General features: G+C 35.7%; 1 protein-coding gene and 1 long non-coding RNA gene across 38 annotated transcripts in view; one reads left to right on the forward strand and one right to left on the reverse strand.

Moving 5' to 3' along the window:
- Positions 1-27043, forward strand: part of SLMAP (sarcolemma associated protein) — an 89091-nt gene that overhangs the window by 52010 nt on the left and 10038 nt on the right. For 9 of the 36 annotated variants that reach the window (XM_075762039.1, XM_075762041.1, XM_075762042.1 and 6 more), the window contains 6 exons: positions 9924-9980; positions 13321-13401; positions 13661-13720; positions 19705-19827; positions 20602-20676; positions 25559-25879. In XM_075762039.1, coding sequence (XP_075618154.1) covers positions 9924-9980; positions 13321-13401; positions 13661-13720; positions 19705-19827; positions 20602-20676; positions 25559-25879 — 717 coding nt within the window. Of the gene's footprint in view, positions 1-3738; positions 3802-9923; positions 9981-11263; positions 11459-11867; positions 11994-12569; positions 12715-13320; positions 13402-13660; positions 13721-19704; positions 19828-20601; positions 20677-25558; positions 25880-27043 lie in introns of those variants that run through there. The other 27 variants (XM_075762033.1, XM_075762036.1, XM_075762035.1 and 24 more) reach the window with 12 other exon arrangements.
- LOC142603147 (uncharacterized) overlaps positions 8225-27043 on the reverse strand; it is a 40668-nt gene continuing 21849 nt past the window's right edge. For both annotated transcript variants that reach the window (XR_012837025.1, XR_012837024.1), the window contains exon 3: positions 8225-8430. This is a non-coding gene — a long non-coding RNA (uncharacterized LOC142603147). The remainder of the gene's footprint in view (positions 8431-27043) is intronic.

The raw sequence follows: 27043 nt of genomic DNA on the forward strand, positions 1-27043 counted from the left end.
TTAAAAAAGACCAATTAGTTAAAGCTAAGTATTTTAACTAATGTGTCTTAACATACACTTGAAGTTTTTTGAATAAAATTGTCTGATAAGAGTATGCCCAATATCACATAAAGCAAAGTTTATTCTAGTTATAATTCTAAATTCACTGGATTGTTCCATTGGCTAAGATATATTTATCCTCTTACATTAATTTTATTTTTTTCCTTGATGTAGCTTTCTTCAGTGTTTGCTGAGTCTTGCTAGATAGCAAAAGCTCTGAGGAATGGTGGTAGTATTAGTTGAGAAGGTTGGGGCACTTACAGAGAACTCGCAGTTTTAACTAATATTCACAGGGTTTACTGTATACATTTTTGAAACAAAATTTTTAAACTCTAATTCTTAGCTTTCTACTTTTTTGTATTATAAATAAAGAGCTTATTAGGGAGACAAATAGCAAAATAAAGGAAGTTAATCATGGCATAACCTCATGCATATTTCTTATTTGGAGCAGGAGGAGAAATCTGTTAAACACTGACAGGAACTGTACAATAATCCCCCCCCTTAATCTAAGTACTAGTTATCCCTCAATGTCTTAGCATTTTAGGCACTTAGCTATGATGCATGCTGAGATTAGCAAGCAGAAGACCTAATGTCTGTTCCCAGTTTTCTGGTTTTAGATAGATTGATCTATCTTGCTGATGCATGATTTAAGTTTGGTAATACTCTTAATGCTTGGTAGAGTAGTTAAGAAATAAATTTAGTTTAAACTTTAAGTCTTCCACCCCAGAAAATAGTTAACTTCTTTACAAAGCAAAACTTAAGTACTGTATAGGGATGGCAATTTTTCTTTTTGTTCTAATCACGTAAACAGTAAAATGACTTTGAAAGTTAGATTGTTGGAGGTTATTAGAAAAACATGGAATCCTGTGAACAAAAGTAGCTTAGAGCTAAATTACAATGTTTAGTAAAAGCTTTCAAGCTTTGAGTGCAAATATATGTTGTTTTAGAGAAATAATCGCTATCGCACTAAATATGATTTTTTTTTTTAACAAGCACTTTTTTGTTTGTTTTAAAATTGTTGGCAGGAATGTCTTGTTAGTTTTTTAAATACTGATACCTCTTATCAGTCTGAGTTTAAAAATTGTCTGAAATATTATTTCAAATTTGAACTAATTATTATGTGATTATAACAAATATTGTATCACTGATATTTGCTTTTTTTGTGATGGTTGAAGAAGCAATCCCTTTTTGACTTATTTTGGGTTGCATAAGAGTTAAAATGCCATCTGGATGGATGCATGAAAATACAGATTCTGCCATCCTATGACTAACAGTCACATTTGTGCTTAAACCTGAGAATTTTAGGAAGCTGTCTGCCAATTTCTTTTTTTTTTCTGAATATAGACATAATGTAATTGCTTATTCAAGTTGTCTTTCTGTGTGTTTATACAGTCTATCACCTTTTTCTGTTGCGTATCTACCATGCTATTTTCTTATTCTATATTTTAGCAGTTTTCCATTATTCTCTCTGTTGTACCACATTCTTCTGCATCTCTGCTATACCTGGTCCATACATACTTCTCTGGCGTTTTAGAGCTTGCTGGCCTGTGTTCTCCTCATGACAGTCTGTGCCTTTCTGTATCTTCCTGTCCTTTGTCTAGCCCTCATATAATGACAGATGGGCAGTCTTTTTCTCTGCCAGATTTTGGATTTTGTTCTCTTGAAAGCAACGGGAGGCAGTTACTGGGGTTTTTTTGCTGAGTACTCTTGCATTATTTTAGAAAAGCTAAGAATTTAGGGGTTATAATGTAGATTCAGCAACTTGGGCAGTAAATAGAGGTTGTAGGTATTTTGTGTAAAGGAAAGACTTCATAGCTGAAGGCAGAAGTCAGAAATTCAAAATTTTTTTGTGTGCTATTTAGCCCGTAAGGGAATTAAAGAAGTCTCCTTTTTATCTGTAAAGGTATACATATACTCCCCCTGTCAGAGGAAAATGGTGGTAAAACCATGTAAAATCAGGATGCTTTAAGATTCCTTTTTGTCTTTTTATTTTTCAAAACTTCAGGTCAAGTCCTCAAGGTATGTTTACACGCATTTTACCTGGCTGTTGCAAGAACAAGGATTTTGCATTACTCTCTTCTGTGGCTGTCCCTAACATTAGAAGAGCTGTACTTTGAGTAGAGCAGCTAAGAACTCATGTTATAGTAGCTCTAGAGTCTTTTTATAATAAAGTGTATTAAGATGATGATTGTTAGACATTGATTTTCTCTCATTGCACATATGGAAATTCTGGTGCAGAAGAGAATAACTTGCTTATATATCAAGCCACTAATAAAGGTTGTGTAGAACTGAGTTATTTCAGTAAGTGCTGTGTTTTTCAGTGAGTTGCACCACACCTGGCCTTCATATTTAAGTTTTCTGAGCTGTATATTATGTAAAGAAAGATAGGAGAAACTTTGTATATAGTCACTTAGAGGATCATGTAAAAAGGCTTGGGGGAAAAAAAAAAAGTTTAAATGTGGAAAATAAATGTTATAGCCATAGTGCTGTCTTTTAAAAACCCTGTTCTTGTGGGTTAGAAAAAAGTTTACTTTTTTAGAGTAACTTTGCAATATAGTAAAGCTTAGTATTACATATTTGATCTTAACAGCTAAGCGTCTGATATCAGAAGCTAATGATTGAAAGATTTCATTAAAATGTTATGCATTTAGCTGGTTTGGGTGCTAAAAAGCAGCCTTTTCAGTTTGTTAGACTCTTGAGGCCAAAGGAGTTTTGAGGTTCTTCAGAAAGGAAGTGTTAGCACCTTTTTACTTGAAGGTGCAAGGCTCTGGTGTTGGGAGCTCAGCAAGGTCACCTAGAAGGAGTTGGGTAAAGCTCGAAACTGAGCCCAGTTTTAGGATCTCTACAGTAGAACTATCCTCTCAAAAACTGTTGTTCCAGTGCAGTGAAACATTGTTTAAAAAGGAAAGGGAGATATTCACCAACACTTTCAAAATAAATGATTTTGCATTTCAAGAGGGTATTAGATATGAAGAATAAACATGAAGACTAAAGAAAAAATTACTAAGTGCCCTTTTAAAGCTAATAAACTGAAGAATATAGGTTAAATACACGTTTCTTATTTCTTCAGTGCTTGGATTTGGGATTTTCAATTATCCATGTCTGATTATGAATTAACTAAGGGGAGGAACTAGAGACATCAGTATTGCATGTTTCAGTAGTTTATCATATGTATTCTAAATTTATTGTGATTTACATATCACTTCTGTGCATTAATCTTTTTGTCAAAATTATGAAGCTGTCAATGGAAATTTAGTGGAAGTCATTTGTCACCACCTAACCTGAAAAACCAATACAATAAATGCCAAATGCAGAATGTTTGGACTTTTAATAATTGAGTCTTACTAAATTTTGTTAAATAAAGGTGTGTTTTTTTTTTTTAAAATAGCTTCTATTGAGGTAAGGGACTTATTATTATGCTTAAGAACTGCTATTAGATTTTGGTATTTAAAAGTACCCCTTTGAAAATGCAGTTAAAGTACTTCTTTCGTCTGATCCATTTAAGAGTAATCTATTTTCTCGTATCACTCAGACATCATTTCAATTACATGTCTTGTCTGCTTTGCATATTATCTCAGTTTTCAGTAGCTCACTGTAAATACACAATTACAAATATTGTTAATATACCTTTCACATTTTTGTTGCATCAATTTGAAAATGATAAGAAGATGTAAACTGAAGTGTTTCTTTTTTTACTAGAGCACTTTCTTTCAAAGAGTGGAGGGGACTGCACTTTTATTCATCAGTTCATAGAATGTCAGAGTGAGTACAAGAGTGTTCATCACATTTGCTTTAAAACAGAAAACCCAGAAAAGGTGGATAAAAAAGAGAATTTGTCACTACTATTTAAGATTTCTGTAGTAGCAGAAATTTTCTAAGCATGGAATTGTGGCATTGTGATATTAAGCAGATGCCTGCAGTTGTAAGAGGATAGTTTTGCTCTTGCAGAGCGATGATCACGTTCTCTCATCTTACAATTAATCCATTACTGTCCTCCAACCAATAAAAGGGTGGTAATGTTGCCACGTAATGTTTAAAACAGAGTGTAATTTTTCACCTCTTACAAAGAAAGAAGTTGAAAGCCTAACTGTCAGTTTAAGCAAACATTGCAGGCAGCAGTAGGACAGAGATAAGGTAATGATCCCTTTTCTTCATTCACATGTCTATAATTTGTCTGATAATTAAAGGTCTTACATGTTCTTCAAATTAGTTGTCACAAAGAACAAAAAGGAGAACAAGGCGTTAATCTTTTAAGTGGAAATCGAAGAGATTATTTTATGAAAAATAGAACAAATAAGCAATACCAATCTTCATAAAGATGTGTTATTCTGGAATAAGAAATGTCTTTCAAAGCAAATGACTTTTGAAATGAGTAATGAAACAGCCCAGTCTGCATATCTATAATTAAAGAAAAACTTAACATGTCAATACTCTTTGTCCACTGGGAGAAAAATATCATTTGGATGAAGAGAGAAAAGTGCTATTAAACTTCAAAGAAAACTCCTTTGTAGCATAAAGAATTATATTTTGACTTAAGAATTTACAGAAGTTATGTAGCTAAAGTTGAGCACAGAGAAATATTTATAAGCAGAACTAAGACAGTATCTTTTTTTGACATTATGCCCATTGGACTCTTCCCTTTTAAATTTCACTAAGGAACTGTAACAGACTTGTTTGACTTCACTCCTTGTGATATTGATTGCAATGTTATAAACTGAATGACTGGATACTGTTAATGTTTGTCTAAGAAAACTTAAACTTCATTTATTTGAAAAATGTTTGTTTTTAAAAGTGAATGACTGCTAGCTGTCTTCTGTCAGGCTGAAGTTTAAAATAGTTTTAAATTCTGAAAAGATCGTGTATGAATCCTCTTCATTCAGTACATAAAAATGAACTGAAGTTAAATGTTTGAGTAGTATTTTTTTTTTTGTTTAGAGTGAAAATGAAGAGCACATTGATGTTCAAATGCAAATTGGTTGTCTGTTTTTGTTGTTTGGATTTTAGCAAAACTTGTATTAGTATCATCTCTACTGAGAACCAAAAGCAACCATCAGGATATAGTAAAAGTTTCTAACATGCAATGGAAGTAATACTAAGAGATTCAAATAAAGATCAATTTACTTATGCTTCCCCTTTCTTAAAAGATTGAAAGCTAAAGACACAGTAAGGCCTCGATTGCCTCTTTTTAAAAATAAATACAAGTTCAAAGGGTATTCTGCATTTTTGCGACAGTATAAATTTTTACTGTCTAATCAAGTACAAAAAAGATTCCAAGTCAGCAGCTGATATCTTTATTCCTGGACTGAAAGTTTGCCTTTCCCAATTTCAAATACGTTTAGTCAGGCCCCACAAAATCATGAGGTTAAAAAACAACAAACTGCAGGATCTATTATTTTAATTTTGTATGTAAGTGCTGTTCTTCAGTCCTGCTCCTCTTTGTGTTCTGCAGCAGTGAAGGTTGAGAACTAGTGGGGAAAAAAAATGTAGTTTCAGAGTTCTCCAGGAACTGGAGCTTTAAGACATGCAGCAAATACTTCAGTGTAGAACAATATCATAAAGATTGGAAATAGTGAGAATATATAGTTCATCATATGATACTATGCTTTTTTTTTGCCCAGAAGTTTAGGTATTGGGAGAGGAGGAAGTTTATTTAAAAAATAATACTAAGATAAAAATCCCCAAAATAGGAGTCACTCACTAAATTTGTGTTATGTAGAATTTACTGTTTCATAATAGAAGCAGAGGAATTAAAACTATAGAATCTGCAAACCATAAGAGAAATCTAAAAAGAAAGGAGAATTGAGCCAGCCTTGCAGTCTGTCTAGAAGACAAGATTCTGACTTTTGCTGGTAGAGTGGGGAAAGTGCACATCCCCATAGTTCTGGGGAAGAAGCACTTAAATTAGGAAAGCACAAGCAGAGAAATGAGGAAAAGCACCTTAAGTCAACGAAGTGGAGTATGTAAGATAATACAAGAAGAAAAATTCTATACATACAATTGCTACAGAGGTATAAGGCAATTGAAAGTGCTTATCCATTAGGATCAATCAAGACCTCTCAGGGTACTAAAGCTAGATTTTTTTTTTTTTTGGATGGGGGAGAAACAATAGGGCACTCCAATCTTAGTTGCAATGCAGCTTGAATGCTTATCTTGGGTAGTATTGTTTGTAAAATCTGGCTTCTGTAGGTTTTTAAAGATGCTTTATTTTTTTTAAAGCAGAATATGGCTCATGATATCATCTACTACCCTGTCCTGATCTACAGCATCTGTAGAATGTTATGAAATCTTGCTGTGAATGATCTGGGAAGTTTGTTACTTTCAGATCATTACATCCAGTTCACTTGTTGCTCATTTCATAACTTTATTTTTTTTTAGTAACCACTGGTGAAAACCAGTGACATCAACAGCAAAAGTCATGGTGCTTCTCTTTGATTAGTACATGATATGAGTTATTACCAGAAATGGTGATGATGTATAGATGAAAGAGAGATTGATGCCCTGGTAGCTTCCTGGTTTTTGCTCCAATCTAATTCTTCTTTATTTGTGTCCTTTTTTGTCTTCATTTTGTGATTTTTTGCATTTATGATTTTAAATGCAAGTCAATTTTTTGCCTTTTTGCTAAGTTTGTGATTTATTTTTTTAATTTACCTGTCTAAAATGGAGTAGGTTTTGGATCGATCAAATGGCTCTTTTTGACTTTTCCATGAATTTATGACCTGCAGATGGCAAGTAAAGTTAAAGCTGCTTAGTATCACTTTTTTCAGACTGTTTGAAATTTGTGTGTTGAGGGCTGGGTTTCCTTTCACTGTGGTCTTCAAAAACTGGCCTCCTTCAAAGACTGATTTGACACAAAAACATGAATGTCTTGGGGACATGTTACTTAAGTCATCATTGTAATGTTAACAGGTCTTAACTATTAGATTACACATATTGGTAGGCAACCTACATTTAAAAAGGAATTCTTAACTGGAAAAGATCGGAAATGCTTAAAAACCTAAAGGAAAGCTGGCTTTGAACTGCATTCACCAGCAAAAAGAAACATAGACTATCTTAAACATGAACTGAAAGCTTAACTTCAAAGCACATTGTTTCAGTAAAAGTTATTATTATTTATTATATGTATCAGTAACACTTTGCTTTTTTTTAAGTAGTGACTGGATAGTATGACAGATAAAAATTATTCGTGCAGAAGTTAAAGCTACAATCATGACCATAATTCATATTTTGGTAGCCAAAATTGCACATCTTGATTGAGGAAAAATGTGGATTGATTTTTTTTTTTTATTAAATAACCAAGTTTATGAAGCAGTTTTCTGAAATTGTGATATGAAAAGATGCAGAGATCTGAAAAGGGGAAGTTTTAAAGATACAGATTTGTCTGCTTTTACTTTCTGATTGTTGTCTGGATTCTGCGGTTTTAGTAACTAGGGTGGTAACAGTGCAGAATAAGATTCTATTTAGTTTAGTGACTTCAACATCCAATTTTCTGTTTATTATCTAAATACACACACTGAAATAAACTATATTTGTTGGCTTTGAAATATACTAATGCTAGCATTCTTAAAACATAGAGAATGCTTACTTGTTTTGTGTGTTAGGAAGGGGTGTCAGCAACCAAATGAAAGATCCTGCCTGCACCAGCTTTGGGTCACACTGGGCAAGGGGAGTCGTGTGTTACTGTTGAACTTCTTTGCTGAAGAAGTAGCATCAAGAAGAAAACTTTTGTACAAATGTTGAAATTCCTAATGGAAATCAGAAAGCAGTAAAACACCATGGAAAAGAAAAAGTGCAGATTTTTTTTAGTCATAGAACTTCAGAATTCTTAAAGCATAAAGAGCTGCTGCAAAGGTTTGAGTTTGGAAAAACATCTGGGTCAAGAAGACTAGTTTTCTTTGTTTTGTACTGTAATTATTCTGGTTCTAACAGTTACTGAATCGTGAAAACTCCAAGATCCATCAATTCATAATGCTAAGCTTTCTTCTGTAAACTGATTGTAGAAGCCTGTTTTAAGCTAACAGTCTAGCATAGATGAGGTGTTACCCCTTCAGAATACACAGTCAATAGCTACTGGGAGTGTATGGGTTTTGCGTTCAGCTATTTTTTTTCAAACATAGGGGAAGAATTCATCAGCTACTTTCTTGCTGCCTTCTTCCCCACCCCCTTCCAGCCTCAGCAGAGTCCTGGAATAATCACATATGAAGACTTTCATTTAGATTGATTGATTTATTTTAAATGGTAGAGGGCTCATAATATCACTCAGTAACTCTTCACTTGTGGCTGCAGTAACTTGATTCCCCCTATGGTGCCTTCCTCCAGCACTGACAAACTCGAGACGTTCTGAACTCAGATGATGAGTGATCTCCTACAGTTGCTTGAGACCTGAAGCCAATCCTGAAAAATTCAGTGTGCTGTTCAGTGTATTTCTAATGCAGTTATAGGAATGCAGGACAATATTTGTAGATAAAAGCAGATGGAGGGAATATCTTTCAGATTGGTTTGTCTGGTTTTGAGGGGAGGAAGGGGACAGGAAAAACTTTTGGCCATGCAAACCCTCCTTCAGACCTCAGGCATTTTTGTCAGAAAGCTTGTCTGCTGTCTAGGGTTGAAAAAGAGATCTCCATGCAAATGTTGTCCTGCCTCTGTCCTCAGATTGTCATAGTTGCAGCAACATGCCATCGGAGGAGTACAGAGACTTAATCTTCAGAGCTACTTGAAGCTGGAAATGCTGACTAAAAGTCACTTCTTTAATCAAAAATTTGAAAAGAATTAGCTGTCATCCAACTTACTTAATCTGAACTCTCCTGTATGTGCTGTTTGTCCAGTCTTCTGCATCCCAGTTACCTGTTAACAGCACGTGGGGTAACCAGCAAACTGGGTTCCCTGCCTGATTGTGAGGGATCCGGCAGGGAGAGCAGAGAGTGCAGGCACAGGCAGCTTCCAGCCTGGTGTTTCAGTGGATGTTAAAAACTTTCAAAGTTGTCTAAATTGCAAGATCTACTGCATAGAAATTTATTATCTGATCGGTAAGATTTGTGACCCTCAGTAATAATTGCATGTTGGCATCGTTAGCTGGTTGTTAAGGAATTTGAAATAATGAAATTTCCTTGGGGGGGAAAAAAAAAAAAGAATTATTGGTTCAATAGTTCTTTTAGTGTTTTTGATTAATCCAAACCTTTTCTTCCTTTGGTCTTACTGTTTGCCTTTCATGTCCTAGCTGAAGTTAGGATGAAGTTAGGAATCTAGTCTCAAATGCCATGTTTTAGGCTTTTATTGCACCTGACATACATAAATAGACTTCCCTGTCAATGCTATATGTAAACTCAACTTTGTGAACTTGAATACAATTCATGCACAACTCTTTGGAAGTTTGTACAGCTCTCAAAGTTTTTAAGCTAAGAAAGGCTATTTTCTGTGTACCTTTCCTAGAGACTGTTAAAGCAGTTGCGCTGGTGGCTTCTCGATTGCTGTTTTACTGTGGCATGTTTCTAGATTTCTTCTGGGTCTAGTGGATATCTATTTCAGGCAACCAGCTCTTATAATTCCATTTTTGATAATTATAACTTGAGAAATTTATTAATTATTTATAGCTTCCAGGTTTTTTTTAAAAAAAAAGTTTTCCTAACTTCTCATTAATAAGCCGAAGCATTAATAATGTAAGCTAATAAATTGCAGAAGAAATAATTATGCACTTTATCACAAAGTTCCAGTAGGCTTGTGTGCTCTGTTTCATTATTCCATGCCAGAATAAAGTTTTTGTTCAAGCCTCAGTAGGAAGTAATATTATCAGCTTTTAATTTGGACATGGAATGTAGTCTACGTAGATGTGTGCAGGGAAAAGCTTGCTTAATTCGAGCTTGGAAAGTAACACTTATTTTGTTTGGCAGACAAGATCATAGATGAAGGACATCTAACCAAAGTGGAAGAAACAAAGCTTTTGAAAGGTTAGACTTCTGGATTATTTAACTGGTTTTGAAGCATGTTTTTGTGTCACTTCAGTGCATGTTCTGTCTTAAACTAGGAGTTTGAGTTTTGTTGAATATTCACTTAAGAAAAAAAAAAAAATCAATGAAAGACAAGTATATTCTTTACTGAACTCTGCTCCAAATAGTTTCGTAGGATAAAAAAATTTAAAGGAGACTGTTTTTGAAGATTGAGTGCATGAAATGGGAGTCTCGGTTGTGACTGAGTTCTTGCCTGAATGTGCATTTTAAAAAAATAATTCATGTAAATGGATTTAAATCTTTAGTGCTTGCATAAATTTCAAATAGGTTTTTGTTTTTATTATAGGACTAAACTGAAAATGAGGCCAAACATTACTTCTGCTTTAAATAAAAGTGTATTTCAATTTGGCTTTTTTCTAACTTACACCCTTGTAACTTTAAAATAACTATTAACCTCCTAAATGTGCCTTTTCCAAGTAAAATATAAATGTGCATCTCCTAAATGTTTTCTCTTCTGTATAAAACAAGTAAAATACAAGGAGCTAATGAGAAGAGATTTATCTTGTCAGGGAACAGTTTATCTAGCAGCGCCAAAATCAGGAATGCTACAAAGTGTGTAGATCAATATTTCCTATCTGTCTAATAATGTAAGATTGTTTGGACTTGTAGGCTGACTCCACTTTTGTAACTTTTTATTCATGTCCGTACATACTAACTCATTTCTTTACCCTCTATCCTTAGGCAAAGTGTTATTATATTGAATAAATGTTAGCTTGTTAAAAGTTCTGGTATTTTAGAGACTTCTCAGTTTATCTTCTCTTACCTTAATGTATGAAACTGCACCTTTAATTTGTTTCTGTACATGAGTAAGCTATAGACGACATGCCATATTTGGGAAAAGAATGCATACAATAACTGTAACGTAACACTTGCATGCCAGTTATCTTGCAAAGCAGTGAGCTATTTTTAGTGTTTGTTAATATATTCTAACTCATCAAGTATGATGTCAACACATTTTAAGATACTTCATCATTTTGGCTATATTTATTCAGCTCAGTTTTATTATGGGAAATAGGGACAACGGGCTGTGAAATAATATAGTACAGGAAAGAGTTTTATGCTTATGACTCTGTTCCAGAATAGGAAGCAGGTTTCTAAATAATTTCTCTTTTTGACTTCTGCTGTTTCAGATGTAGAATCTTTCCTTCAGTGCCTAATCTGTTGCTTGTTTCAGAGGGAGGAGGATAGGAGGGAGGAAGAAGCTGGTGTACCCGAGAGTGGGTGGGAGAGGGAGTATGTGAGGGAGGTGGGGAGAGGGAGAACTAATTCAGCAGCTGAAACTTGCACGGTTGGTTCCTGTTTCGCACAGAGCAAGAAAGCTGTGATTCCATGTATGACCAGATATGGTAAAGTTAGTTGGATACAGATATTTGCTCAGCATAGCACTTTCTGGATGGCCGCTAATATAAACGACATGGGTGAGGCTTTTAGGATATACTTTCTTAATACTTTAAAAAGAATGTTACTTGCTTTTAGTAATTATTACAGTTTTAATGGCAATCTTGTGAGCTTGATTCTAATGATACGTGCAAACACTTTGTCTTGTAACATCTTTAGTAATAGTTTTAAAAACCTTATTCCTGAAAATAGCGGAGTACCCTTAGCAAGGAACCACCTTGAAACCTCAAGTTTTAACTACTCCAGTCATTATGAGCTTTGAAGCCTGATGAAGTCATATGAGAATGTTTGGAATAGCTGCCAGGTCCGAACCCCTAGTGTGTTTTAAGTGTACGGGTGCTTTCCCTTTCTCCCTCTACAGTGATTTCAGTTACATTAAGATATAGGAAGAGTTTGGCTCTGATCAGCTGCTCTGTTTGTACTTGCCGCCTTCTGTTTCATGTACAAGTGGATGTTATTCTGGCACAGAGAAATGGAAGACTTTCATGTTAGATGAAGAAAACTTTTTTTTCCTATTAACCTGTCTGTGTTTTGTCATCTTGCTAATTACCCCGTGTGAGTGCACAGGTGGTCTTCGGTTTTTGCTTCTTTCATTTTGGGGATGTTTAGTTCTGTTTGTGCTCTTGTTACTTGACAAAGCAATGCACACAAGCTATATACACACATATACCAACAGGGTTAGTATAACACATTTATTGCTGTGCATCTTTCTTCCCATGGTACTCCTTTTGTTGTATCTACGGTAACCATATGTGAAGAAATTATTTGTTCACCATGCTTTTCTGCATATATAGTAGAAGTAAAGTCTGTATACTGGGAATGTTGTAAGGATACCTTCTTAAATATATCTATCTGGAACTTGAGACGTCTATTAATCTGTGGGTGGGCAGTGATGCTGTCAAACCAAGGCTCCACATATCAGCCGAGAAAGACTTCGTTGTGTATATAACCTCACCTGCATGTTGGTGACATGGTTCCTCGCTGACAAACTTACTGGGTGTGCCAGACCAGAGATGGTGTGCCTTTGTTTTAATGGACCCATCAGAACTAAACTGGAATGGTTATTTAAAAAAAAAAAAAAAAGAAAAAAGATTACAGCATCATAAAGTATTTAGACTCTGAGTCAGGGATACTTCTGTGTGGGAAAAGGATGTACTAGTATAATTAAGTCTCTTCACCTTTTGAAAATGTCTGTCTCCATTAAAAATCTAGAACTGGTGAAAAAAACAAACCAAAATCAACTGTGTGGCTTCACTGAACTGCATGTAATAATGTGGTGAGTTGTGTATGAACAGAATTTCACGAAGTGTTTTTTTTGTGGAAAGGATATAAACTGTCTTCTCTGAATTTGAACTGAAAATTCTTTCTAGAAATTAGTGTATTAATTATATTGCTGTGATTCTTTACTGGTTCATACCACACATTTTTTTTAACAGTACCATATATACAAGACTTGTTGCTATTATTTTATTTGTCCTAAATACTGAAGCACAATTTTATCTTGACAGCAGTTTCTTTCTGACTTGTTACAGTATCTGCATTGTTCTGGTTTTCTTTTCTTATTTGTTCCCTGATTGAATCAGCTTTTGCACAGAGTTCCAACTGGCAAGAATACAGCTTTAACAAAAGTTCAAGCTATTCATGAGGCAGTTGCATCCCCTATTAGATGCTAGGCTAGATTAATGACTTTAGTGATGCTGAAATCCATTTTAGCCCAGACTTTAATAGAAAGAAGCAACCACCAGGTTTTTAAGTGTTTCTTCAGCTGTGCTGTTTTCTGTTGACATTTAGCAGTAGTTAAATAGATGTACAGAAGAAATTATGATTAAGAGACTGAACAAAGCATTTGTTGATTGTACTTGATTTTCCTTGTCTCTTACAGAGAGTCAAGCAAGAGTCAAAGAATCTGATTTGTCAGACACTCTTAGTCCAAGCAAGGAAAAAAGCAGTGACGACACTACAGGTAAGTGTTTAACTGAGATTTCTGTAACCTCTAATTAGTTTGAATTAAATCACTTAATCACGAGCATTTTTAGAAAAGCAGAGAAGGTGTATTATGTGAAGCCAGATACAAGCCTAGAGCAGTATGTCTATTTTGTGACTTCATAATTAACTGTTATAAAGTGAGAAGAACATAAAAGCTTCTCTTTCCTTGAAGAATGCATACTTGAAAACTGTTTGCAGTCTACCTGCTCTCTGAAAGGTGTGGGTTGTTTTTTTAGATGCCCAAATGGATGACCAAGATCTAAACGAACCTATTGCTAAAGTAGCTCTTCTAAAAGGTAAACAAATTTATTCTTGTAACTTTAGATGTGTAATCTGTATGTATATCTTGTTGTCTGTCTGTTTTTATCAAATGTGCATTGAATTAGAGTGCTGAAATTCAAATGTTTTAATCATGGTAGTATGGAAGACTTGCATTTAAATACCAATAATGATTCCTTTGAGTGATGTGAGATAAAAGCATAATTCTAAGTGTTAGTATAGAAATAATTTGTGCTTAAAACTAGTTTCTGCACTCACCAACACTGTTCTAGGAATTTACATGTTTCTCAACTCTACTTGAAGTTATAATAGTTTCAGCATACACTTAAATTAGGGCTAATAGCTGTGGGGAGGACAGCTGACATGTTTTAAGCATTGCCAAATTTTACTTGTGTAGTTTCCATCACTGTCAGAAATGCTTCTGTTAGTTTGCACCTGATGGGTTAAAAGGAAAATCTAAAATCTTATTTAGTTAGCACACTCAAGATCTGAATTTCCTGTTGTAACTGTATTTAGAATGATTGCTGAGCCTTAGCTTTGAGCTTCACAGCTATAAAATTTTTTTACTGCTCTTTACACTGAAGGTATGTATTTAAAACTTCATTAGCAGCTAAATTTACATATTCATGAACTGAAAAAATTTGTGGGCTATTAATTAGTTGTTACGCTTACCATACTGAAAGTTAATTTTATGCTTTTTGTACAGTTAGACATTTGGTAAGATCTGTGAACTGATGCTATGTTGGGATAACCAGTAAAAAGAATGTCCCAGTTCTTCATGGTTCAGAAAGATAGGAAACCATAATGAAATTTAGGAGACCTGTAAAAGATCTTTTTTCTGTGACTTACACTTCTCTAATTTTATAACAGAAGGACTTCCAAAAATTGCATGTAGTATATGTTTCCAAATAGCAAAACTAAAATTGAATTTTATATTTTCCAGTGGATATCAGTTCAGCAAAGCAGTTTAAAAAGGAGTGTTTGAGAAACTAAGCATGTTGCGTTTGGGTTTTGCTCTAATGTCTGCAATTAATAACAAGTATATTCAGTGACTTCTTGTGTTAGAAGGTAGAATCTGGCGGTGTTGTTCGTAGCGATTATGACAGTCTTAATTTTTAGTAATAAATTTGGGATTGGCAGCAAGTTGTATTTGGAAAAAAAAGTTTTGGTTGAAAAGCATGATGTTCATTAAACATCAGAACTTTTAGTCCAGAACAGGATACTCATTAAGGAGTTTGTTTCCTGTGAACATTGCCACATGCACAGAATTCACAGCCAGAACAACCCTGTGTATGGAAACAGTACAGTAGAGAAAATTAATTCAGCCGGCTCATGTCAAAATTATGTTAATTCTAATTCTTATAGTTTTAAGATAGCCAGCTGAAAACTACTCCTAATTGGCTGGATTTCTTATCTTCTGCAGACACATTAAAAGTAGTCCATGGACTCCTCAGGCTGAAAACCACCAATCCCTGAATTCTCCTTATATGCAAAGTAAAGTCTTCCTAAGTTGTCAGAAAGGTTTGCTTAGCAGCAGAAGACCAAGCTAAGGCTGTTGTGAGCGTGCTGCTTCCTGGGTTAGAACAGTCTCATGTCATGGCAAGGGTCAGGTATAGTCAGACTTTATCTGTCCAGGGTATAATAAACTGGCAGGCAGGGTTAATTGAACTCATAAAGGATAAAAATCAAGTTTTCTGTAGTAACATGGAAGCAGTCTTTTGCTAATGTGGATTTTCATTGCTTCATTTGTCTTCACTCAGTTGAAGATTTAAACCGTAATCATTACTGAACTTTTAAGTGAATAAGTAGAAAAATACCTATTTGCATAGAGTGCTTTGCTATTGAATTGCATATTGCAATTAACTAAAATAATTGGTATACCTCTCTTTCTCTTGAGGCTATTTATGGACCTTCCTATTCTGTTCTCATGAAATCATTAAAAAAAAATCTGCACAATGAATCATTTGCCCTTTAATTTATGAAAAGCCTGTAAACCCACAGTTTTGTTTGAGGTTTTGTCGAGGGCTGCTTCATGTGCCTGACTTTGCCCTAAGAAGGATCTTATTTGCACAGAACAACTTTCAAGTGGATTTGTTGCGCAGTCATATAATTAAGGAAGAGTGAGACCATTTCTGATTTGGCAGCTGTTTGGAATGCGGAAATGGCTGCTGGAAATGGCAGCGTTCCTTTTTAACTGGAATTTACAAAACAAATTAATGGAACAAGAAAATGATGAGATTTTAATTGTTGTAGTTTCCTCCAAATGTATTTTCCATCAATAAATTTTGAGTGCATTCAGGATTTGTTTCAACTTTCTGGAAGTCATAATCTGGCAAAGAGGGGAAGGGGAAAAGCTGTCACAGATTAGTAGAAGTGCTTCGCCCCCCCCCCCCCCCCCCCCCCCCCCCCCCCCCCCCCCCCCCCCCCCCCCCCCCCCCCCCCCAAGTTAAACAACTTTATTAGCCATTAATAACAGTTCCCTTGGCGCTTCTATTTAGACAGGCTGTTTGTGACTACTTATTGCAAAGTTAAAAACAGGTAAATGTTAAACAGATGGAAAGAAGTGCTAAATATCATTGGAAGGTTAATAATCTTGTTCTTATCAACAACTTTATATTTTCATAGTAACTACAAGACTGATCCATGGAATCTTAATAAAAAGTGTTTTCAGTTGAGGGTTTGCTGAATAGTGGTAGTTGACGTAAGAAATTTTGAAAATCAGCAATGCTCTGTAGATTCAGAAAGTTTGGGTACCATTGTGTTATGTTGCAGTAGCCAAAAACTTTATTTTAAACATATGATACAGTTTACATGGATCTTATGAAGCTGAAGAAAAGTCAGGGTTTTAGTTATTTATCTGACTTCACCTGAGTACTCTGAAAATAGTCACCTGAATAACCTGAGAAATTCTGCAAAATTCTGAACTACTGTGAAATTTGGAGAAACACCAGCCTGCTCATAAAGCTGGTTCCACAGGCTGGGCACATACAGATAAGCCTATGTGTGGTTCTGCATCATCTCTGTTATCAAAACAAAAGTATAAAGACAAACATAGGCAGAGCTCTGTTAATGTCTTCATGTTTGTAAATATTAATGTCATCAGAGCTTTTCTTTTGGTTTTATTGAACTTTTACTTCATAGATCCTAGAGTGGCAATATATTCCTTCACACACCATGATATTCTTTAATGATTTGGAAATGGTCATTTTTTCCCAAAACTGACCCATGGGTTAGACTCCTTTTCTTGGGCCAGATTGAAGAAGGCATTTTCACATGCGTTGGGAATGATTTGTACAGGTCACACTATTGGGGTTTTTTTGACAATTTTAAATCTACCAGTAGAGGTGATGTTAAGGGAAACCTCATTGTGTGCGTGGGAAACAGTGGTGTTGATTAAGAACCTTTCTTGTAACATGGCAAACAATCTGATCACACATTAAAATTTTCCATGAGCTAGAATACATGAATAAAAGTTTTCAAACTGTTGTATTTGACTTTTTTCTTGGCACCTTGTTGTAATTAGTGATAGAATTCCTTAGACTTCTCTGAGAACAGTTAGTCCAATGCTGAATACTTCTGGAAATTGCTCAAATACGTTTTTAATTGCAACCTTCACATTAGTTCTCAAACCAGGTTTTCGTGATGTGAATTTGCTTCTTGAGGGCGTTCTAAGCCTGATGATATTTACTAGCTTTATTATTTATAAGTAGAGCAATCCTACTCACTAAGGAATTTTTTTCAAAACTAGAGTTAGCACAAAAATAATGTTTGCTTTTAACTAAAAGACATAAAAGAAATTTTCAGTTTGGGTAAGAGTGAGCAGCTATTTTCTTGTGCTTATATTTCTTGGCTTTTGCTTTAGAAGCATGTCAAGCATGTGAAAATTCCCCTATTGCGTTTGAGTAGGAAAGAGTTTTTATTTTGATTGTGCCTTTGCTAAACTGATTATATTGTCCCATAAGTTGAGTTCCTCATCTCCTTTGAAGCAGTTATCCTTTATAATGTGTACTTTCATTGATTGGAAAATATCGTCCATGACAAAGTTCATTTAGGGTGTCTATTGTTGGATTTGGGACACTGCTTCTTTATCAGGCATGATTTGAGTGTAATTTGTCAACTTCCTCATCCATTTCTTCTGAACGGTCTCATTAAGGAGGGTTGAAAGTCTAATTGCCCCAAGTCTTTATCCATGAGAAGCTAAGAACAAAACATGTTTGGTAAAGTGAAACTTGGATTTGAAACTCTAATAAACTACAAAAGAAAGTATTTGGATTAAATATGTAGTCCTCTTGTTCTTTCTGCTCTCATAATTTTGTTCTGAAAAAGTCTAAAAGCACATGTGTACCCTCAGCACTCCTCAATCCCACCAATTCATTACTGTGAGAATAGGAAAAACAGCCCCTTTTCTTAGAGGGATACAGTTTGAATACTTGAGCATGATTTGATAAACAATTATTTTAATGAAGAAAACAGGAAAAAAAATTTATACTTACTTTATTGGTGACATACAGTCAAATATAAATGTTGAAAGTATAATGGCAAACTAAACTATGGCTTGTTTGGTTTTTGGTTTTTTGGTTTTGTTTTTTCTTATTAGTGAAAGGTCCAGACAACCGAAGTAACTTATCTTATTCTAAGCAGTGTGCCTTTATCTTAAATCCATGTGGTCTATAGTGGTAGACATTTATTAACCAGTTAGTTATGTAACACATCTAACTTCTTGCTCTCCCTCTCCCATGATGTACAGCTGGACTTTTTTCACTGATTTCCCTCCTTTACCTTTCTCACCTGACTGGCTTTATATAAAGTTTTAGCCCTCTATCTGTATAGTTTTAGGGCTATTTGTGCCTATTGAAAAACCTGTTTCCGCACAGACCCTGCTTAAGGAAAATTTAGTGAATGAGAGTTTCCTGGATCTGATTTCTGGCATTGCACATACCTGCAAGCTAAACCGTTGTCTTCCTCTTCGTTACTGCATCTAGTTTGTGTGTGTGCCCATTAGAGGACACTGCTATTAGTTACAGATACTCATTTTTCCTCTTTTAAATTCCCCCCAAAAGTTCAATTTTAAAAATATTTAGTTAGTCTGTGACTGCAAGTCATGTCTCACAAGCCCAAGAGGTATTTAATATGCATTTTAGCCAATACAAAACTGGTGAAGAGCAGCAAAATGTTTTTATTTAGAGTTTAAATAAACATGCATAGATATCTGATCATGTTAAAGATATATCTAATACTGTAAGACTCAGTAAAAAAAAAAAAAATTAAGGGTAAAATTTAGCTTAGTATTCACTAGGCCACCGAATGAAATAAGGAGGATGAACTTTTCTTCATTTTCTTTTGTTTTAGAAAATTTCCCTAACTTTTTCCTTTCCTTGTTACAGTCCATGGAGGGAGAAGGAAGCCAAGCCTTGCAGGTCACAAGCCAATTGGCAGTAGCAAACCACTTCCTAGCCACTCTTTGCGTAATCTCTTGCAGCTGACTGGCATTACGCAGTCTCAGTACTAGGCTGGGTCTGTCTGTGTGCTGGTAACGCTGCCTGTTGGGGCTGGTACGTGCTGTTAGGAGCAGGACTGTGGGAGGGTGGCTTGGGATGCAGGACATGCAGGATCGTTGCTGAGAAGTGTGTGCTAGGACCGAAGGTTAGAGTAGCTTCCTTCCAAACACAGTCAAGAATTGTGTTAATGCTTGTCGTTCCTTCGTTTTTGTCAATCCATGAATCCTTGCCAATCTATACAGTGTTTTTAAAATCTTTGTAATTTGTTTGTTATTTTTGGTTTTATATGGCATGTTATATATAATGAATGTTTTAAAGTTTGTGTATGTTTTCCTCCTTTTAAAAGTATATTACTATTTTTTCCTAATATTTACCTAATCCAATTTTGGATTTACTTTAACTAACTTTGTAGGATTTGAATAAAAAGTTGTCAGTCATCACATGGTAGTGCAAATTAAACTTTTGTATAAATTTGTGATTTAAAGAAAATGTTCTTTTATCAGATGAATTGCAGGGTGCACAATCAGAGACTGAGGCTAAGCAAGAAATTCAGCAACTGCACAAGGAGCTGATTGAAGCCCAAGAGCTAGCTAGGACAAGTAAACAAAAATGCTTTGAACTTCAAGGTGAGACCCAGATCGACTTGATCGTATAGGGTATCCATTAAAATTGTATTTATCAGATAGTCTTAAAAGGGGGTCCAGTTCTGTTGACTCTTAGATAAATTTGTTTCATAGCATTCACATCTCCTGCACAGAATATCAGAAACTTTTGCTTTTTCCCCAAACTCTATATATGGTCCAATTGAGCTCCAACTTTTTGGTTCAAGATAAACCAACATCTTTTCGTACTATTGAATACATACTTGAACTTCATATATTTCATCCTTATAAAATACATTAATTTATGGATATTCATTAATTGTATTTCAGTCAGATAATGCACATAATTTACTGTATTCAGTGGTAGTTCTTTGTTTAGATCATCCTATCAGATATGTAGCTGTATCATTATCCTCAGCAAAACTGTGGGTGGTTTTTGACAGGAAATAGTGTAGTCCAGTTTAATTGCATATTGTTCCGTGTTCTTTATGGAGTATATTTGCAGCTTTCTTCTCTCCTCCCACACCAGTTTGCATTTAGCACACAGGGAGTATTCGGATCAGGCAACAGATTATATTAATTTCAAATTAATTGTAATACTACCACAATAATGGAATGATGTCTTAATATTAACTTCTTAATAAACTACTTACACAGTTACTAGCTTTGATAACTTACCGAAATAATACGATTGTTTCAATTTTTTTCAGTTAAGGGGAAGTTATGACTAAAATTAATTACACAGCTGAAATACTTACTGACAAAAACTTTTGGACACATTTTCACTTTCATTTATAGCACTATTGGAAGAAGAGAGAAAAGCATATCGAGTGCAAGTTGAAGAATCCAACAAGCAAATAAATGTTCTGCAAGGTAGGAAGTGGGTGGGGTTTTTTTTTTCATCCCACTCTTTTGGGGAAAATATATAGCTTTGGCTGTTTCCATGGCATCATAAGCATTAATAAATGGAAATATTAATTGAGTATGTGTTTTAAATCTGATTTCTTTCACCATATCTTTGAATTTTATTGTGAAATGTTTCCCGTCAATTTCTACTGTTCTAATCATAACTACAAAAGATGTAATCTGTAACAGATGCCTCTTTCTCTCTCATCAGTCTTTCTCAGCTTTGAATGATCCAGGGATACTTACTGTGACTATTTTGTCTTCAGAGCACTCAGAAGGTTTAGTCTTTTTGTGCTGCTCAGTCTCTTCACTTAAGTGGTAGAATCCTCTTAAATGAATTTTTAATCACTGCAGCATCCAACATCAGAGCATGCAGTGAAATTTCTGCAACAGATATTGTCTATACTTTTTTCAAAAAACACTATGACCAATTATGCTCTTTTCAGCCCGAAATAATTATAGCAGAATGTAACTTCTGTGTCACATATTCTGCATCAGGTTAACGTGTCAGCCTGTGCATGTGAGTGAGCACATTGGTCAACAAGCTGTCTAGCCTTAAAATCAGTAAGGGTTATGTTATGACTGTTCCTTAGAGCAAGCATTAGTTTGAACATCATCTCAGCCGTTGATTGTCAGAAAACTTGTAGGAGCTTCATACCTTGGTGTCTTTGTCAGCATATCATTTGGTTTGGACCTAAAAATAGTTGGAAGGCAGATGAGCAGACAGGCAGATGGGCTGACAGCCCTCACTTTGTTAGGAAATCAAAATAGCTTGAGCAAATTACTTTACGGGCAGTAGTTTGTTGTGGAATGTGATACTTGTCATATACCAGTTACACTGAGAAGCTTTTATAATAGCACTGTTTTATATGAGTGTCAGCATAGAATATTTACATTTTCTGCCATTGCCCCTGTAAGAGAGAGGAGCTTACTTAATACACGTCTTGAGAACAAGAGGAACAATTTTGAATCTTGTCTTGCTAATAGTGAAAATTCTCCAAGTAAAAAAAAAATACTGTAGCAAAAGTTAGAAATTAGGATTTGATAGTTACTTCTATGCAGAAAAAATAAATGTTTTGGTTTTCCTCTCGAAAAAAGAGAATCAAAGTGGAAGCTTGACAAACCCAAACTTAACTACAAGATGCCTCTTGTCAGTTCAGTACTTTTTTGTCTCCTGAACCCTTCTCAAGTGAGGCCTTGCTTATGTTTCCTCCTCTTCTCTCTCCATCGTAGTTCAAAACATTTTGATGTTCATTGTGTGCTTGCTGCTTCCCAAACGTTTAGGGTGTGACACATCTCACAACTTGGAAAAAGTTATCAGGATGTCAGGTGTGGTGGGTTGACCCTGTCTGGAGGCCAGGTGCCCACCAGAGCTGCTCTGTCACTCCCCTCGTTCACTAGACAGGGGAGAAAAAGTATAACGAAAAGCTTGTGGGTAGAGATAAGGACAGGGAGAGATCACTCACTAATTGTCACGAGCAAAACAGACTGAACTTAGAGAGGAAATTCATCTAATTTATTACCAAGCAAAACAGAGTAGAGGAATGAGAAGTAAAGTCAAATCTTAAAACACCTCCCCCCACACCTCCCATCTTCCTGGGCTCAACTTCACTCCTGGCTTCAACCTCAGCGGCACAGGGGGACGAAGAATAGGGGTTATGGTCAGTTCATCACATTGTTTCTGCTGCTTCTTCATCCTCGGGGGGAGGACTCCTCTCATCGTTCCCCTGCTCCAACATGGAGTCTCTCTCACGGGAGACAGTCTTTCATGAACTTCTCCAGCGTGGGTCTCTCCCATGGGGTGCAGACCTTCAGGAGCAAACTGCTCCAGTGTGGGTCTCTCCCATGGGGTCACAAGTCCTGCCAGCAAACCTGCTCCGGCGTGGGCTCCTCTCTCCACAGGTCCTGCCAGGAACTTGCTGCAGCGTGGGGTCCTCCACAGGTTGCAGGTAGAATCTCTACACCCGTCATCCTTTTTCCATGGGCTGCAGGGGACAGCCTGCTTCACCATGGTCTTTACCACGGGCTGCAAGGGGATCTCTGCTACGGCGCCTGGAGCACCTCCTGCCCCTCCTTCTGCACTGACCTTGGTGTCTGCAGAGTTTCTTACATCTTCTCGCTCCTCCCTCTGGCTGCAAAAGCTCTGGTTTTTTTCCTTCTTAAATATGTTATAACAGAGGCACTGATTGGCTTGGCCTTGGCCAGCAGCGGGTTTGTCTTGGAGCCGGCTGGCATTGGCTCTATCAGACACAGGGGAAGCTTCTAGCAGCTTCTCACAGAAGCCACCCCTGTAGCCCCCCACCTGCTACCAAAACCTTGCCATGCAAACCCAACACATCAGGATTCTCTCTTAGTGGCCTTATTAACAGTAGTGGAGAAAAAAAAAATTCTGGCAGCTTCGTGCATTAACACTTCTTAAAGTATTTTCATGGAATGAAAATTTTAGGCCAGCCAGTGCTACATGGCTTTATATGTTTGTCATAGAAAAGAGAAGGTGCCACAGAAACAGAGATCCTGTCTCTACGTGTGAACTTCTTTAGATGAACAGATAGGTAAAGCGAGGAAATTCAAATAACTTGACATTACTTATTTTACAAAAGAAGTGAAGCATTCAGTTTAGATGAGGTAATGGCTTACATAAATAAGAGATGCAATGGAAGCTTTCTTTCTAATTGCCCTTTCAAATTGTATCCAGTGCTTCAGAAACCATTCCAATATTTTTGGTAGTAATTTTTCTATGTAAGTTATTTCTACAACTCCACCAAATTTTAGAAACACTTGTATGTATGTGGCTTTTCGGTCATTCCGTGCTTGTTTTCACGCCTGAACATTTAAAGGGAGGGTTGTTCATCAACAATGCAGATAGAAGGGAAATAAACAAATTTATTTGAAATATTGCCATTACTGAGAAGCAGGAATTTAGCTTGGCTTGATAAAGAAAATAGTATCAGGAAGATACCGTTTGAAAAAATCACTCTTTTGCTCATTAATGGGCACCTGCTGTGTCAGCAAGTTGTAATTCTTGGTGGTTTAGAACCATGTGGTTTCCTAGCATATTGGTTTGGTAGGTTCAAGGCTTCTAATGTAAGGATACGTGGAAAGGCAATTGTTAATGCGTAATGTGTTGTATTACTGTCGTGTTGTTCTCATCTACTACTTTGTTTGCTACTCTGTTAGTATAACCCTGTAGAACTATTTCCAAAGAAATAAGGTGGTAGTAAGCCTCATGTTGCTCATGTATATTTAAAAATCCATCATGCTGCAAACATCTTTGTTACAGAACAGATAGACTATTTCATCTTATACAGAATTGCTGTGAAATCTAACACTGTTGCCTAATATATCTTTATGTATTACAATATATTATAACTATCATGTTTTTTCCCCCTACTGTCTTTTTTCTCCAGAGTGTGGAATTGGGTAATTCATGGGTTCTTTAGTTTATCTAGTGAGCTAAATGTCTTGCTGGACCCTTTTTAGAGGAGGGGGGAAAAAGTTGCATTTTCTTCTTTGTGGTACATCAACTAACAGCAAAGTTTCTAGATTGTACCTGTATATGAATTCTACCTGTACTACAGTATATGCAGCTACTGTAAAACATCATGAAAGGGCAAGTGTTTTGAGTGGTTTTTATGCTTTATCAGTTTACAGCACAACTCACACACCCAGTGCCATCTTCTGTAATGGATTGAGAGAACAAAAATAAATACAAGAAATCTATGAAGGTTACCTTGGTTATCTTCCCCATGCTTTCCACTGTCCTTTTTTGCCCTTTGCTTCTGAAACATACAACTTTAAATGTGTAAATCTGACCTTCTACAGTATCTTATACTAGGTTTTCAAGTAATAGTAAGAAATTTGCACTTTTCTTCTTAGAGCAATTCTTCATTAATTTAGTAATTGCTTTTTCCCATGTTAAAAATCAATGAAATACATGTGAACTCTGATGTGTTCTTTAACATACCAAATAAAAAGCACTGAGCAAATTAAACACTTCCTCAGTCATGGTTTTAACTATAATTTTGTTCTTCTTTCTTTCATGCTTCCCTTTCCTCTGTACTCTACTTTTTTCCAACTGTTTGCACTGTATTCCATCTGCATGTATGTTTATAAAAATAGTTGTGCTCAGAGAAGAGATGTTTTGTAATGAAACAGTTTTGAATGGGAGTAACTGACAAGATTTGCTTCATGTAGAAATGCAAAATAACCTAGTGTGTATGTGACTGTTGCATGTTTACAGTAAACTGTAAATGCTAAAGGACTACTTATTGTTCAGTATATTTGGTGCAGCTGTCCCTTTCAATTAAAAAATTAATCTTGTGCTTTGAAAAATGCTTTTTACAAAGTACTAAATTTTATTTCCCTAGCTACATATTGACTGGAGTAGAAATTAGACTGTGTGCCTCAAATATTTATAGACATCATAAGTTAACTGCTGAACAGCAAACATTTCCAATGTAGCTTCGCAACTGTTTGGCTTGTCACAGAAGCTTTCTTGCTTTTCCTCTTGTCTCTGAATGCCGCAGTATCCTTGTTCTATAATGCTTGTTTTGCTTACAGTGAAGTTGGATCTAAATCTTGATTTCAGGTTTCAGAGAGTTGCTTTAGTATCACACTCATAAGAGAGCCCTGTCCAAGAAAGCTTTGTCTTTTGACTCTCTGTAATACGTGACTCCACATATGTGTCTCTTTAAGGGTACAGCAAGTGGCAAGATTATTACCTTTTTCAATTGCATTAGGATTCTTTCAGTCCTATTAAACATCAACAAGTTGAGAAAGGGAGTTATGCTTTTAGATTTTTCTGTAAATACAGTTTTAAAAAATACTAACATTAACGTATGCTTTCCAGCTCAGTTGCGAAGATTACAAGAAGATATTGAGACTCTTCGTGAGGAAAAGGAGAATGAAATTTCAAGCACTCGAAATGAACTAGTCAGTGCTCAAAATGAGATTCTGTCACTTCAACAAGTAGCAGAAAAGGCAGCATCAGAACGAAATACAGATATTTCTGCATTGCAAGATGAGCTGCAAACAGTGCGAGCGGAACTTGAACGGTGGCGGAAAGATGCCTCAGAGTATGAAAAAGAAATTGTCAGTTTGCAAGCCAGTTTTCAGCTCAGGTGTCAGCAGTGTGAGGATCAGCAGAAGGAAGAGGCTACTCGCTTAAAAGGTACTTGTTTAAAAGGATGTCACAGACCAGTGCTAACAGTAGCATCCTTATGTATGTATTTATATACGTGTATCAAGGTTTCTAGTTACAGAAGCTGTTTTGTATACTTCAATAAATAGTAACTGTCAATTATGCCCATGTTAGCTTAGGTACCCTTTGATATCAAAAGTAGACCAAGTATAATTCCACTTAGAAAAGATGGAAGACTGTGCTGTTTGAGGGATTGATACTGCCACAGGTTTCCAAAGGGACTTGTGTAACTTCTGTATAATTTCAGCTTGTAAATGGGTAGCTTCTGACCTTTTAATTTTTCTAGCAAAACTTCACTGGAGACAAATAACTACATTTTATAGCTTAATGAAACTGATGATACCATCTCATTTTTAACATAAAAATGTTAAAGTCTAAAATTAAACCTTTATTCTGAATGCATGATGTAGAGATATACAAATATGTTGTGCTGAGCCAGCATAGGGCTTCTTTTAGGCTCATTCATTTGCATTTCACTTTACCTCTAATGCACCCAACAGGTCATGAGGAGTGGTTTAGAACTACTACTCCAAGCCTATAGCTTCAGGTCTTGGAGAATCTGTAACAGAGTTCAAAAGCTCGTGCTAAAATATTGTACATGCCACAGAGAAGCTGGCATATGTAAAAGATGCTTTAAAGTCTGAATCAGTTAATTTTTGTGAAATTGTCAAAGGAGCCTTCTTCCAGTTCAGAGGACTCCATCTGTCGTCGTATTACTCAGATGTGTGTAACATTGATTTTTATCTATTTTACCAGGGACTGATTTATTTCAAAGGTCTTACCCTTTAGTTATTGCTTTAAACATTCTGTTCCTTGTAGCAGGGGCATGGTATCTAGTCATTCTAGCTGTTTGCTATTTTCAAGGGTGGGAAATTGTTTTCTTCAAATACACTTTTCTGTCACTGTTTCTAAAATACCAGAGTAGACCCATAAACAGACTTTTCTACTCCTTTGTGCCTTAAAAAAAGCTCATGTTAAAAAAAAAGCACTAGCTTGTTTAATGGCTCACAAAGCTCATAACAGTAGAAGATACAGTAATGTCTTATAGGTGCTTGGGAGAGAATTCGTATGACATTATTATAATCAAATATATTTGAGATTTATGACTGGTATCAGCTTTTCCTCTGTTTATTA

Source organism: Balearica regulorum, chromosome 10, assembly GCF_011004875.1.
Source record: "Balearica regulorum gibbericeps isolate bBalReg1 chromosome 10, bBalReg1.pri, whole genome shotgun sequence".
NCBI lineage: Eukaryota > Metazoa > Chordata > Aves > Gruiformes > Gruidae > Balearica > Balearica regulorum.